Source organism: Podarcis melisellensis (assembly GCF_964234715.1).
Source record: "Podarcis melisellensis genome assembly, chromosome: 2".
Classification (NCBI taxonomy): Eukaryota; Metazoa; Chordata; class Lepidosauria; order Squamata; family Lacertidae; genus Podarcis; species Podarcis melisellensis.
This window is the reverse complement of record NC_138529.1, coordinates 2,913,237-2,926,028: the sequence shown is the minus strand read 5'-3', so window position 1 is coordinate 2,926,028 and position 12,792 is coordinate 2,913,237. Positions and strand designations below refer to the sequence as shown.

The following is a 12,792-nucleotide window of genomic DNA, read 5'->3' as shown; positions in this document are numbered from 1 at the left end:
GACCAGGAGATTGGAAATATTACATCTGCATTGGGTCTGAAGGGCAGAACTCACATTTCAGTGGCAAAATACCAATGACTTCTCAGAGTAGCAGCCCAAAACAAAACAAAAAGCTCAAATGGAGACTAAATCTGAGAATCTTGAAGTTAGAATTTGGAGCTACCTGTTTTGAAACTGAAAAACAAGAAGTAGTTCATAAGACTCTGATAGGGGTGCCATAGTTCAAACAGTGAAAATCCGGACAGAGAAGTTGTTGAGCTTTTGGGGGTGGGGCAAAGTTGTTGAGTTTAGCGATTTCTACCCAGACACTACTTCTGACATTCCTGGATATGTCCAGGAAATTCTGGACGTATGGCAACCCTAGATTCTGATACAGTTTCATTCTTGGCACGTCTTTTGAGTTTGTTTTCTGTTATGTGTTCCCATCCTATAGGGTGTCAGCGGTATTGATGGGGCCCCTGGACACAAAGGGAACTTGGTAAGAGAGCACAGACATTTGTGAATTTCCCTGGTTTATGGTAAAGGGAAAAGTTGACTATGCTCATGTGATAAGGCAGAGACACAGCATGGCTCCTGACAGATTCCTCCAACCAAGGGTTCATCTTCTGCAATGCGTAATCTTCCTCCTCCCTAGGTGGACCCTGCCTGTGTTGCTGTTCCAGGACAGTCCACCCTGTTCTATCAAGAAATTTCTTGTCTTGCCCAGTAGCTCAAAATGTGGATAGACAGGCCTCACTTTGCTGCATCTTCTCTTCCAGCAAGGCAACTAGCCTGCACTTGCTACAGATGTAGTTTTGCACATTCCCAGGCAGGAAAACAAACATGTTTTCCTGCTTGGCAGGGGGTTGGACTCGATGGCCCTTGTGGTCTCTTCCAGCTCTATGATTCTATGTCACAGGTATTGCAGCTCATGGCAGCAGCTCCCTCACCATCCATGTCTCTTGGTCCCATGTACACCATGAGACAGCACTCTGGGCCTCCCTTTCATAGCACCCTTGCAAATGTCCCTGTTCACCTAGAATTTAATTCCTGCGATTCTGTGGAATATGCTTTTTACTGGAATGAGATCCGGAATACGTAAAGGAATAATAAAGGAAATTGGTCCATTGAGTATGTGCAGCAGAGTACATTTTCTTAAGGTCTCCTCCATAGATCTGTGCTTAGGAGGTCTTCCAGTGGGCTTAAGCTTTGGAAACACTCAAATTTCAAGCATTCATTTTGATTTAAAACATTGTAACCTAATCTACAGTACAAAGTTTGAGATCATCACAAAAGATGCACCAAGAAGGGCAACCTACAAACTAGTCCAGTCATTTTGATTTAGTAATCTAATTTTAAAGGAGTCTTTGCACGATACCAATGGGATTCTAACCCAGTCAGAATTCTTTTGGCCTATCTCAGATTTTAGCCTCTGAATTAGTTGCTTAATTGGAGGATGCATATCCAGAAAAACATAAGATCCAGCTGAAATAATGCATTTAGGTGCTTTCATTATGCGTGAAGCCATGGGGAGGTGGCTGCATTTATAGTGCAAATTCACATATGAATGCTGAGATTTCTGCAGGGTGGTATTTTTTATATTTTATTACAAGGCAATTTAATTCAGTAACTAAAATCACACAAAGAGGAAGTATTCAATGAAGTCATTCCATTTGTGTAAGGATTTCCACTTGTGCATCGGAACCTCCCCTCCCTCTCTTCTCCCTGCCCCCGATCTGCTCCAGTGCGTTGGGGGGATCCCCAGAATAAATTGGGGGGGCACGCATAGGGAGGAGATGAAGAAGAGGTTCTGTTGCACAAAAAGTCCTTGCATAACTGGGACAATTTTGTTGGATCCAACCCATAGTTTTCAATCAAGCTTTCAATTTTGTAATTCATATCTTTCCTAAACAAAGTACATGCTAACTTGCTGCTGTAACAATTAACACATGCTGATTTGCAACTAAATGCAGCCTTTATGCTACTGAGGAGCATAATCCAAAATCTTTATTCATGTGGCCCACATCCTTTTGCACTGCAGAATTATGTCTCCTTAGAGACAAGAGAGTCAATTGTGAAATAATGGATGTCTTGTTTTGCTTTCTGTGCACTTGGAAGGACATTGTAAACAAGATCACTCATTCTGAAGATGAAGGCTACAATATTACCACAGAATTAGGTGTACTCCTCCAGCATATTTAAATCCATTGCTGGATTGTGGCCTAAATGTCCAGAAAAGCCTAGAAGCAACATATAGTAATTACTATACAAAACAGTGCTTTTGTTGATTTATTTCCATCTGATAGATCATAAGCACTCATGTTCTTTGCCTATCATGCAGTTTAATTATTTGGACTGGAACAATAAATAGGTTAGCTCAGGTTAGCTCAGTGAGGTTAGACGAGCCAGTTCCTAGTCTCTGTGCAGAATTTTGTAACTACACTGAGGTGCTTCTACTTACATTTATATGAAATCAGACCCCAGCTCAATCAGATAACTGCTGAGGAAGCTTTAGAAGTGGTAAATGCAGCCCAGCATCATAGTGCCAGTATCCCAGATGGTCAAAGACACAAACCTTCCCCTCTTCAGACTTTTCATTTTTCAAATCCCTCCAGCAAATTTAGCCACAATTTTGTAGCACTTTGTGTGTTGTCTCTCTTGCTCTATGCTACCTATGTAGCTGTAGCTGTATATGCACAGAATACTGATTGACTGAAGTATTTTATGTCCCCAGGGCATTCAAGGTGAACCAGGCCCCCCTGGGCAGCAGGGAAACCCTGGATCTCAGGTGTGTGTTTTGCACTACAGCATATGTGTATGTGATGTGGGGAGGGCAAATTAGATGTGATAGAAACATACTGAACCTTTCTTAAAACAGCAACAGACAGTTTATGTGTGTGTTGGGGGGGGGGTAATTTTGAAGGGACTGTGGCATGCTCTGGCCAGGGGCAGCTAACTCTTTACTCCCAACTATGGTCTCAACAAAAATGTTCTCTGCACATAGTTGCTGTGCAGGGTTGAAGGTCCCCTTAGTATCTACTTCAGTCCTGAGAGTGATAACCAAGGGGTGGGTACTAGGGTTGGGCTTCATTGGGTAAAGACTGGGGAACATAAAACATATGGAAACATAAACAACTCTTAAGATGTGATAAGAGCCTGGTTTGTTCCCTCCTTTACAGGTGAAATGACAGGCAGGCACACCAGCAAATTGAGTGCTGGTTCATCCATCAGTCTCCCCACTCCACTCACATTTCAGATGCACAGTGCACCTACTTATTTTTAAAAGTACTACCTGAATATTCTCATCATGGGGGAGCACCTTTCTGATATCTTGGGGGTCTTCAAGTCAGTGCTGTGCACAGCTGATCTACTTGAAAACTGCTCCCCTGCCACAAGCTTAACTCTGGAGGGAAGAATGTATGTTTAAAATTGAACAGAGCAGCCTAAGTGCTCTGAAATCTGTCTTCATCTGTAGAAGCACCAGGAATGTAGGACTGTTCCCCCCTCTTTTAATTAATATTTGCCTCATCACCTCTAATTTGCTTCTTTCTCATAGGGTCTGCCTGGTCCCCAGGGTCCTGTTGGGCTTCCAGGCGAAAAGGTAAGTTGGAGCATGGATGTTTTGAGCCTCGGCATGAAAATATTGCTTATGGGCTGGGTGGGTGTGTTTTAGAGGCCTGCTTTGGAATGTACTGGTTGGCCTGTTGCAGTGTGTCCAGATACACTCTTTTCGGTCTGGGAGATCTCTGAGCTGTACTAGAAAATCCCTCTTCACAAAGCATTTCTTGCTACTGTCAGGATTCACACCTCCTTTGCCATTCACATTTAATAGGACAAGTTATGGGGCAATATCAACACAAACACATTTACATCGCAGTCCCTATTTTCCTGCTCTGCCTTGAGCAAGACAGGATTCAAATAGTGCCTTGTTGACCATCCCTTTTCTTCCTTGCAGGGCCCACAAGGAAAACCAGGGATACCAGGAATGCCTGGGGTGGATGGACCTCCAGTAAGTGCCAAGGATCCACAAACCGTACATGACAATGGGTGTTTCCCATGACATCTGGATCAGTGGTGGCTGGTGCCCATTGTGACTGGCAGGGTAGACATTAGGGACACAAACAGAGGTTGAGCCAGAGCAGAACCAGACAGGCAGAACCAACAAATTATAGTGGCCCCCTCCCATCTTCCTTCCTGCCGAAGTGCTGCAAGGGCAACACTTGGGCTCATCCACATTTCGGTTTGCCATGCCGCTTTCCTCCAGGAAAACCCTCTCTTTACCACTGAATCGGATCAAATGTCAGTTGGGTTTTCTGCAGATTGACCTTTGCTCTGATTCAGTGGCAAAGAACAGGTTTTCCTGGGGAAAGCGGCGGGCAAATGGAAAACCATTCAGACTTCTGCCTAGAAAGCATGGGACAGCAGAAAACTGCTTGGATTTGTGCTTTCTAGGCTTGGAGCAAGTGGAAGTGTGGATGAGCCTTTAGACTAAGGAGCTGGCAGGCAGTGTCAAACTCTGGACCAGTTGTAAACAGGAAGGCAGGCAGGTGGGGGCTAGGTGGGGGGCAGGCTGAGTTTGGTAGGTTTTGGATCCTATTCAACTCAGAACATAAAAGTAGGGTCGGGAATTCAAGCCTATATCAGGAGAAACTGGCAACAATGCCAGGCACCCGGCTTGATTCCCTGTTGACCTCCCTGGCTGCATTCCCCAGCAAGCGCAGGCTAGGTCTCGATCGGCGATTCTTCTCAAACGTGAGAAGAACACCCCCCCTCTTTCCTGCCCCTTGGCAGGGAAAAGAGATAGACAGAAACGTATTTACATGCCTTTATTTCTGTCTTTGCAGCATTACAAAAAACATGACTGCTCTCTTCAAACTCCAGCAGTGTAGTGACACACACTTCCTGTACTTCCTGGACAGGAACAAACGGAAGAGCTCATACTACACTCTGAGCTAATTCCGGTGCTTCGCACTGTGAATTGACTGTCCATCTGTTTCCCATGGGCAGTCTCAACATTCCCATCATGTTTACTTTTCAAGCTAGCACTTTGCAGCAGCATTGCTTCAATAACGTAACAGTTCACACTAATGTACCAACCTGCGTTCTCACTCGCGGGATCATCGCATTGTTGTGGTGAGTGGGCTTGCACGTTCCTATGACCCTTGTGAGCAAAGCCGTCGGGAATTTGTACTCCCAGCCGGGTCACCCAAAGAGGTAAGGTCAAAGGGAGGAGCTAGGCAAAGAATGATCCAAAAAGTCCTGAACAGCAGAACAGGTGGATGTGATAACAAGTGGTATGTTACAACAGCTGTGTAGGCGGATGAAGGCTGCAGCAGATTAAAATCTACCGGTTGTAATGATCTTCATGCCATTGGAATAGGATCTACACACGTAAAACAAATTTACACACAAGCCTCTTCCAAAAACCCATCCCAAACCCCAAAAAGTCCCATGGTGATCGGCAAATGGTAACGGGGCAAGACCATGAAAATGGAAGCCCCTAGTCATGAACCGGCACCTGGGCAGTGGATACAGATTCAGTCACTCTGACTCAAGGAATGAAGCAGTTGAGCAGCTTGGCAGCTGTATCCATGACTGAGCAGCCCTACTTAGGATCCACTCTGCTCACCCCCAAAAGGGGGAGGGGCTAGAAAAGGTGCCCTAAGTATAGTCTGCCTCCCCTTTCCCCCTGACTGGATTACTGCACCCAGTAGGGTGCACCCAGCGGTCGTAAAGGACAACTGAATTTTGGAACATGGAATATACAGACTTTGTTGGATAACACAGATAATGAGCATCCCGAATGCAGAACTGCCATCATTGCAGGAGAGCTGTGACGTTTTAACACTGATATTGCAGTGCTTCAAGAAACTCGAAGAGCAGATGAGGGACAACTGAAGGAAGAAAAAGATGGCTACACATTCTTCTGGAAAGGTCTACCTGAACAAGAACGTAAAATACAAACGATCTTGTGAGGCTCTTGTCAGAAGTCCCTACTGGCATGAATGAGTGACTTTCAACCCTTTGAATAAAAACTAACAGTCTACTATTTTAAGCCATTATGCACCAACACTGGATGAAGACATTAAAGAAAATTTTTACTCTCAGCTGGATACCATCCTATCAGAGACACCTAAGACACATAAAATTATCATCCTGGGTGAATGTAATGCAAGAGTTGGGCAAAATTTCAATCTGTGGCCTGGGACCAGGGGTGCAGCTAGCTGCTCTGGCACCTGGAGCGGCAGGGGCGAGACACAGGAACACTGCGGTGATCCACCCAGGGGGGCAGCACAGCGAGCTGCCCACGGGAGTCTGCCTGGTGGATGCAAGACCCACGCTGCCATTTTGGACAATGTGGGGCCCCAAGCCACCACGTCAGTCCCAGGGGAGATTCATGGCTCAGGCGTGCTGCAGGCCCCGCGGTAAGTGCTGCCTCCGTGGTGTGCCATTTTGTCACTCCCTCAGGGATGACACCTGGGGTGGACCACCCCCCCCCCCGCACCTCCCTTCCTATGCCCCTGCCTGGGACTATTAGAAAAGAAGGAATTGGCAACAGCAACCAGAATGGAATCTTACTTTTGACGATATGCGCAGCACACAACCTTGTTATTACCAACAGACTCTTTAGACAAAAAACAATAAAACATCTTGGAGGCACCCCCGGTCAAACCACTGGCACCTCTGAGACTTTGTAATTGTCCGAGCTGAAGATCACCATGATGTGCTCCTTACCAGAGCTATGATGAGTGCCTATAATTGCTGGACAGATCACCGATTAATGCGCTCCACAATGGCTATCAAGATTATACCTCAACACAGGCTTCAAGGAAGGAAACCAAAGTGCAAAATGAACACTCAAGCCCTTCAAGATCCTATTAAGCGGGATTACTTTCAAATGACTCTTAAGGACCATCTGCTTTTGGAGTTCCCTGATAACAGCAAGGAACACTGGACCAAGCTAAAAACATCCATTATTGCAGTCTGTGAACATAGTATTGGATACCAAACCAAGAAACACCAGGACTGGTTTGATGAGAATGACAGTGAGATTGAATGCATTATTGACAAGAAAATGAAGGCCTTTCATATCTGGCAAAGAGATAGAAACTGCTCCACTAAGAAAAAAACCTATGCCAATGCTAAGGCTGAAATTAAAGAAGAACCAAACAACTAAAGAACACCTGGTGGATAAAAAAAAGTTCAAGAGATCCAGCACTTAGTCAACACTCATGATGCACAGAGTTTCTTTAAAGACACAAAGACCGTCTATGGGCCAATAAATCATAAATTATGGTGTTTCCTGCTTGGCAGGGGCTTGGACTCGATGGCCCTTGTGGTCTCTTCCAACTCTATGATTCTATGGCATATGTCCCCTACGCTCAACAGATGGTACCATACTTCTAAAAGATAAGCTATTGTACTGTGCTGGAAAGAACATTTCCAGCATCTCCTTAATTGCATCTGCCCCATAGCTGCTGAGGTCCTCTCACAAATTCTGCAAAAACAAATTAGAGATGAGCATGCAGTATTTCCAAATCGGGAGAGCTGTGTACAGCTATTAACCAAATGAAAAACAACAAAGCCAGCAGACCTGATGGGATACCTGCCAAAGTCTTCAAAGTGGGCGGAATCGAACTTGCACAACAACTTCACAAGCTCAGCAAAAAAATCAGAGAGAGAGGAGATCCCAGCAGACTTTAGGGATGCCAAAATTATCAATCTCTTTTAAAAAGGTAACAGAATGGATTGTGGAAACTATCAAGGCATCTCTTTATTAGCTGCAGCCAGCAAAATTCTTGCAAGGATCTTAGCAAACCATCTATTAACAATATCTGAGGTGGACCTTCCTGAATCCCAAAATGGTTTTAGACCTTCTAGGGGGTCAGTGGACATGATTTTACCAACCGACAGCTTTAAGAAAAATGCAGAAAGCAAAACCAACCCCTGTATACGACCTGACTAAGGCATTTGACACTGTAAATTGTAATGCCCTGTGGACTCTCCTTCTGAAAATTGGCTGCTCAGATAAATTTGTGAACATCATCCAGTTCCTCCATGATAATATGACAGCAACAATCGCAGATAACAATGGCTCTCAAAGTAAACAATTCAAAGTGCGATCAGGTGTTAAACAAGGTTGTTTTATTGCCCCAACTCTATTCATTATTTTCATTGCCATGATCCTACACTTTGCCGAAGGGAAACTCCCCTCTGGAGTAGAAATCGTATATTGAACAGCTGGAAAGTTCTTTAATCTGAGCAAGCTGAAAGCAAAGAGTAAGGTTACTGTAACTTCTGTCATAGAGCTTCAATATGCTGATGACAACGTAGTGTGTGCATACTCAGAAGATGACCTCCAAACCATCCTAAATATCTTTGCAGAAGCTTACGAAAAGCTTGGCCTATTGCTCAATAGTCAAAAAACCAAAGTGCTGCACCAACAAGCACAAAACAACCCTTCTGCTGCGCCACAAATCCAACTCAATGGTGTAATGTTGGAAAATGTTGGTCACTTCTCCTACCTGGGCAGTTACCCTTCCACAAGGGCCGACACTGATGCTGAAATCCAGCATCGCCTGAGATCTGTGAGTACGGCTTTCTCCCAATTGAAGTGCAGAATGTTTGAGAACTGGGACATTCGCAGGAAAACCAAAATGCTTGTTTACAAAGCTAGTGTACTACCAACCTTATTGTATGCTTGTGAAATGTGGACCACTTATAAACGCCATCTCCAACTCCTCGAAAGATTCCATCAACAATGTCTCCAGAAATTTTTACACATCACTTGGGAAGACAGGCAAACTAATGCCAGTGTACTGAAAGAAGAAAAGATCAGCAGTGTTGAAGCAATGATTCTTCAACATCAACTTCGTTGGACTGGTCATGTTGTGCGAATACCTGATTATAGTCTTCCAAAGCAACTACTCTATTCTGAACTTAAAAATGGTAAACGTAATGCTGGTGGCCAACAAAAGAGGTTCCAAGACTCTCTCAAGGCAAATCTTTAAAAATGTAGTATAAACACTGACAACTGGGAAACAATGGCCTGCGAGCGCTCCAACTGGAGATGGTCATGGGTTTTGAAGACGCTCAAACTCAGGACAAAAGGGAGAAACACGTTAAGAGGAAGGCACGCTTGGCAAACCCTCACCATGACCACCTCCCACCCAGAAACCTATGTCCCCGCTGTGGAAGGACATGTGGATCCAGAATTGGCCTCCACAGTCACTTACGGACTCACTTTTAAAACCGTGTTTATGGAAGACAATCTTACTTGGCTACGAGTGATCACTAAAGAAGAAAACCAACCTGCATTGATCGGGATGGAACGAAACCCACAGAGAGATCTATGTTAATGCTGTGGGGTGGGGGGGAATCAGGGTTGAACTATCAGCACTGAACCTGGTAGGGACGCAGGTGGTGCTGTGGTCTAAACCACTGACTTGCCGATCAGAAGGTCGGCGGTACGAATCTGAGTGAGGGGGTGAGCTCCCGTTGCTCTGTCCGAGCTTCTGCCAGCCTAGCAGTTTGAAAGCATACCAGTGTAAGTAGATACCGGTAAATAGGTACCACTGCAGCAGAAAGGTAAACAACATTTCCATATGCTCTTGCTTCCACCACAGTGTTTTGCTGCACCAGAAGTGGGTTAGTCATGCTGGCCACATGACCCAGAAAACTGTCTGCGGACAAACACCAGCTCCCTCGGCCTGAAAAACGCGATGAGCGCTGCACCCCATAGTTGCCTTTGATTAAACCATCCAGGGATCCTTTACCTTTTTACCTTTTATCAAACCTGGTTCAAGCTCTTACCATACCCACACATCCTTCGAGAAGTAGTTTTTCTGAAGTATTATACATTTTCTTAAGTATTAATAGATTCCATTTCTTTTTCCACATTTCCCAGTATTTCTTTAACAGCCATGGAAGAAAAACCAGCCAACTAAAAGTACACGATTGCTGATGCCCACCCCACCTGCCCCCTGCTTACATGTGTTCATAAGCAAAAGCAGGAGCAGCCAGGAGGGAAAGCTATTTTTTGTGGGGGGGGGGGGGGAGCATATTCCATGTTCAATGGCTCTTTGTTGAGGGCTGCAGTATCTTTAATCAGGCATCACCTCTTCGAGCAGCTGTATCTTTCATGGGTGTCTTCTACGTTTCTTTTCAGGGTCATCCTGGAAGAGAAGGGCCAGCTGGGGAGAAAGGAGCACAGGTAAAAGCCTGAGTCTACATGCTATGGAGGGACCTGAAGATTGTCCCTTGGTCTCTTCCTCCATGCTAAAAACTCAGACGTAGTATAAACTAGGTCATTTTAATATTAGTGTCTCCAAGAAATGTTTTGGGATGCATCTTTAAAAAAATCTATCTCATTGCTTATGCTCCCACTGTTAGAAGCATTTCAAACAATTAAGCACAGATTTCTAGAGACTGAATTCCAAAATCTTAGTAGTGCAGCAAAAAAACCTTGCTCTCTGTTGAGGCCACTCCATGTTTACATCACCTGTATGATCCCCACCAACACAGAGCTTTCTCCCTTGCAACATGCCGACTGCAGTTCTGCAGGGAAGATTCTCAAAAAGCCCATATTCAGAAAGTCCTTGTCCTTGTGGTAAAACACAAGTCAAAACCATTGCATGTCTTATTTTACTGCCTGTTTTACACAAAAATTTGTGACAAATATTTAAGGTTAAATTGCTCTGATTTCTCCACAGTTTCCTCTCTTCTGAACAGTTGAGGCATGACATCATGGAGAATGTAGCAAAATTTCTGAGATATACCATGAAATGATATCACTATAAGACTTAAATCTTGCATGTATTAGTTCTATCTTAAAGTATCTCCTTTTATGAATATCCAATTTAATGCTTTGACTTATAAATTTTTGTGTCCTCTCTATGCCAATAAGAGAGACTGATTGAAAAAAAAGAGCAACCTTTTTTCCTCCAGGGTCTGTCTGGTGCAGCAGGTCCAATAGGCTACCCAGGTCCCCGTGGAGTCAAGGTAGGTCCTTGTTGCCTCCTTTTACCAAGTTCTTTAACCCAGAATGAGAATCACGGCTGGGTTTTCTCCCCCCACCACACTGCCACATGCTACTGGATCCTCAATTTACAGCTGCAGTCTTGGAAGTAAAGCTAACGAAAACCAATGCCATTACAAGCAAGAATTACTGAATCATCATAGAATTGTAGAGTTGGAAGGGACCCTGCGGCTCATCTAGTCCAACCCGCTGCAATGCAGGAATATGCAACTGGCCATATGGGGATCAAACCTGCAACCTTGGCATTATCAACACAGTGCTCTTTTGAGCTCTCTCTGCGCACATTCCATAAATTGAGTTAATTTGCACTTATTTTGTTTTAAAAGAGGTACAAGAGCATCCATTGGTACTGCATCTTTAATACAAGCCACAATCCCCACTATTTAGTTTGCATTATTTATTGAACCTTTAATGGAAATTATTACATCAAATGCTACAAATAATGTAGCTAAAATTGGTCAGAAGAATTTTAAATTAGCTGATATACAGATGATGTCACACTATTTGTAAACAAATAGAGCAACCATGCAAAATCTGAAGAGCTAGCCTTGAACATAAGCAAATAGCTTAAGGGGAAAATTGTGTATTGGTCACAATTAATTACTTCATAGTTGGGGAAATTGTTGGGGAAACAGCAGTCTAAAAATGATGATGTCAAAAATAATAATTTTATTTTTGAATTTACCTTTGGGAATTTACTTAAATCTTCTACAACTGGCTAAAGGTTTTTGTAGATGTTTTTGGTGAAAGACCCAGAGTAGTTCAAAAATCTCTATTTAATGTAGAGTTGCCCCTTTGTTAGATTCCATTTACTGGGTAAATAATTGGGTATATAATTCAAAGTGATATTTTCCTCTGCAAATTTAAGATTATTCTGTACAGTCATGTTGATCATCTCTTTATTACGTCTGCCAGACATAATGGAGTCCAGTAAGTTCTGAACAATACTGTTTGTTGCTTGACTCTTAGTTTAAAGTCCAGAGACACCCTTGTTATAGAACTTAATACATTTTCCCATTGCTTGGTCAAGACCGAAATCTCAAATCTTTATTCCACTCCTCCTTTAATAATCTGTGTATCAAATTGGTTTGCTGCTAATAAACATTTGTATAAGATGATAGTGGATTTTTTTTGTTAAGAATTGATCAGCTGTTTTAATATCTCTATCATCTCTGAAGCTGTAAAACCTGCCCATCCAATATTTGCAATTTAGAAACAGTATTCATACCTTAATTACTGAGTGTGGCTCTTTAGGAAGACTCAGTGAATTTGAAATGCCAACAAATACATGGAGATGGGTGTGGCAGAATGGGTCGTTGTTAACCTTGAAGGAAGATTCTATAAAATGATTTTTAGATCTTATTTAACATCAAAACATCTTCACTGTATGTATAAAATGGTTAGTGTTGGAGATGTAAGATGCCTAACACACACATCTTAAATATTTTCTGGTACTGTCTTAAAATAAAACAAATTTCTGGATTGATATTGTTAAAGAAATTGAAACAATTATGGCATATATTCTGCCAGTAGACCCACTGGTCTTCTTTGTTGGTTGTAATAAGGATGCAGGGACACAGGTGGTGCTGTGGTCTAAACCACCGAGCCTCTTTGGCTTGCTGATCAGTGAGCTCCCATTGCTTTGTCCCAGCTTCTGTCAACCTAGCAGTTCGAAAGCACACCAGTGTGAGTAGATAAATAGATACCACTGCAGCGGGAAGGTAAATGTTTCCATGTGCTCTGGTTTTCGTCACGGTGTCCTGTTGTGCCAGAAG

At 43.4% G+C, this 12,792-nt stretch overlaps 1 protein-coding gene across 3 annotated transcripts in view; it reads left to right on the top strand.

The window, feature by feature from the left end:
- Positions 1–12,792, top strand: part of COL5A3 (collagen type V alpha 3 chain) — a 119,089-nt gene that overhangs the window by 61,068 nt on the left and 45,229 nt on the right. For all 3 annotated transcript variants that reach the window (XM_081898090.1, XM_081898089.1, XM_081898091.1), the window contains 6 exons: positions 434–478; positions 2,714–2,767; positions 3,536–3,580; positions 3,935–3,988; positions 10,148–10,192; positions 10,927–10,980. In XM_081898090.1, the coding sequence (XP_081754216.1) occupies positions 434–478; positions 2,714–2,767; positions 3,536–3,580; positions 3,935–3,988; positions 10,148–10,192; positions 10,927–10,980 (297 nt within the window). The remainder of the gene's footprint in view (positions 1–433; positions 479–2,713; positions 2,768–3,535; positions 3,581–3,934; positions 3,989–10,147; positions 10,193–10,926; positions 10,981–12,792) is intronic.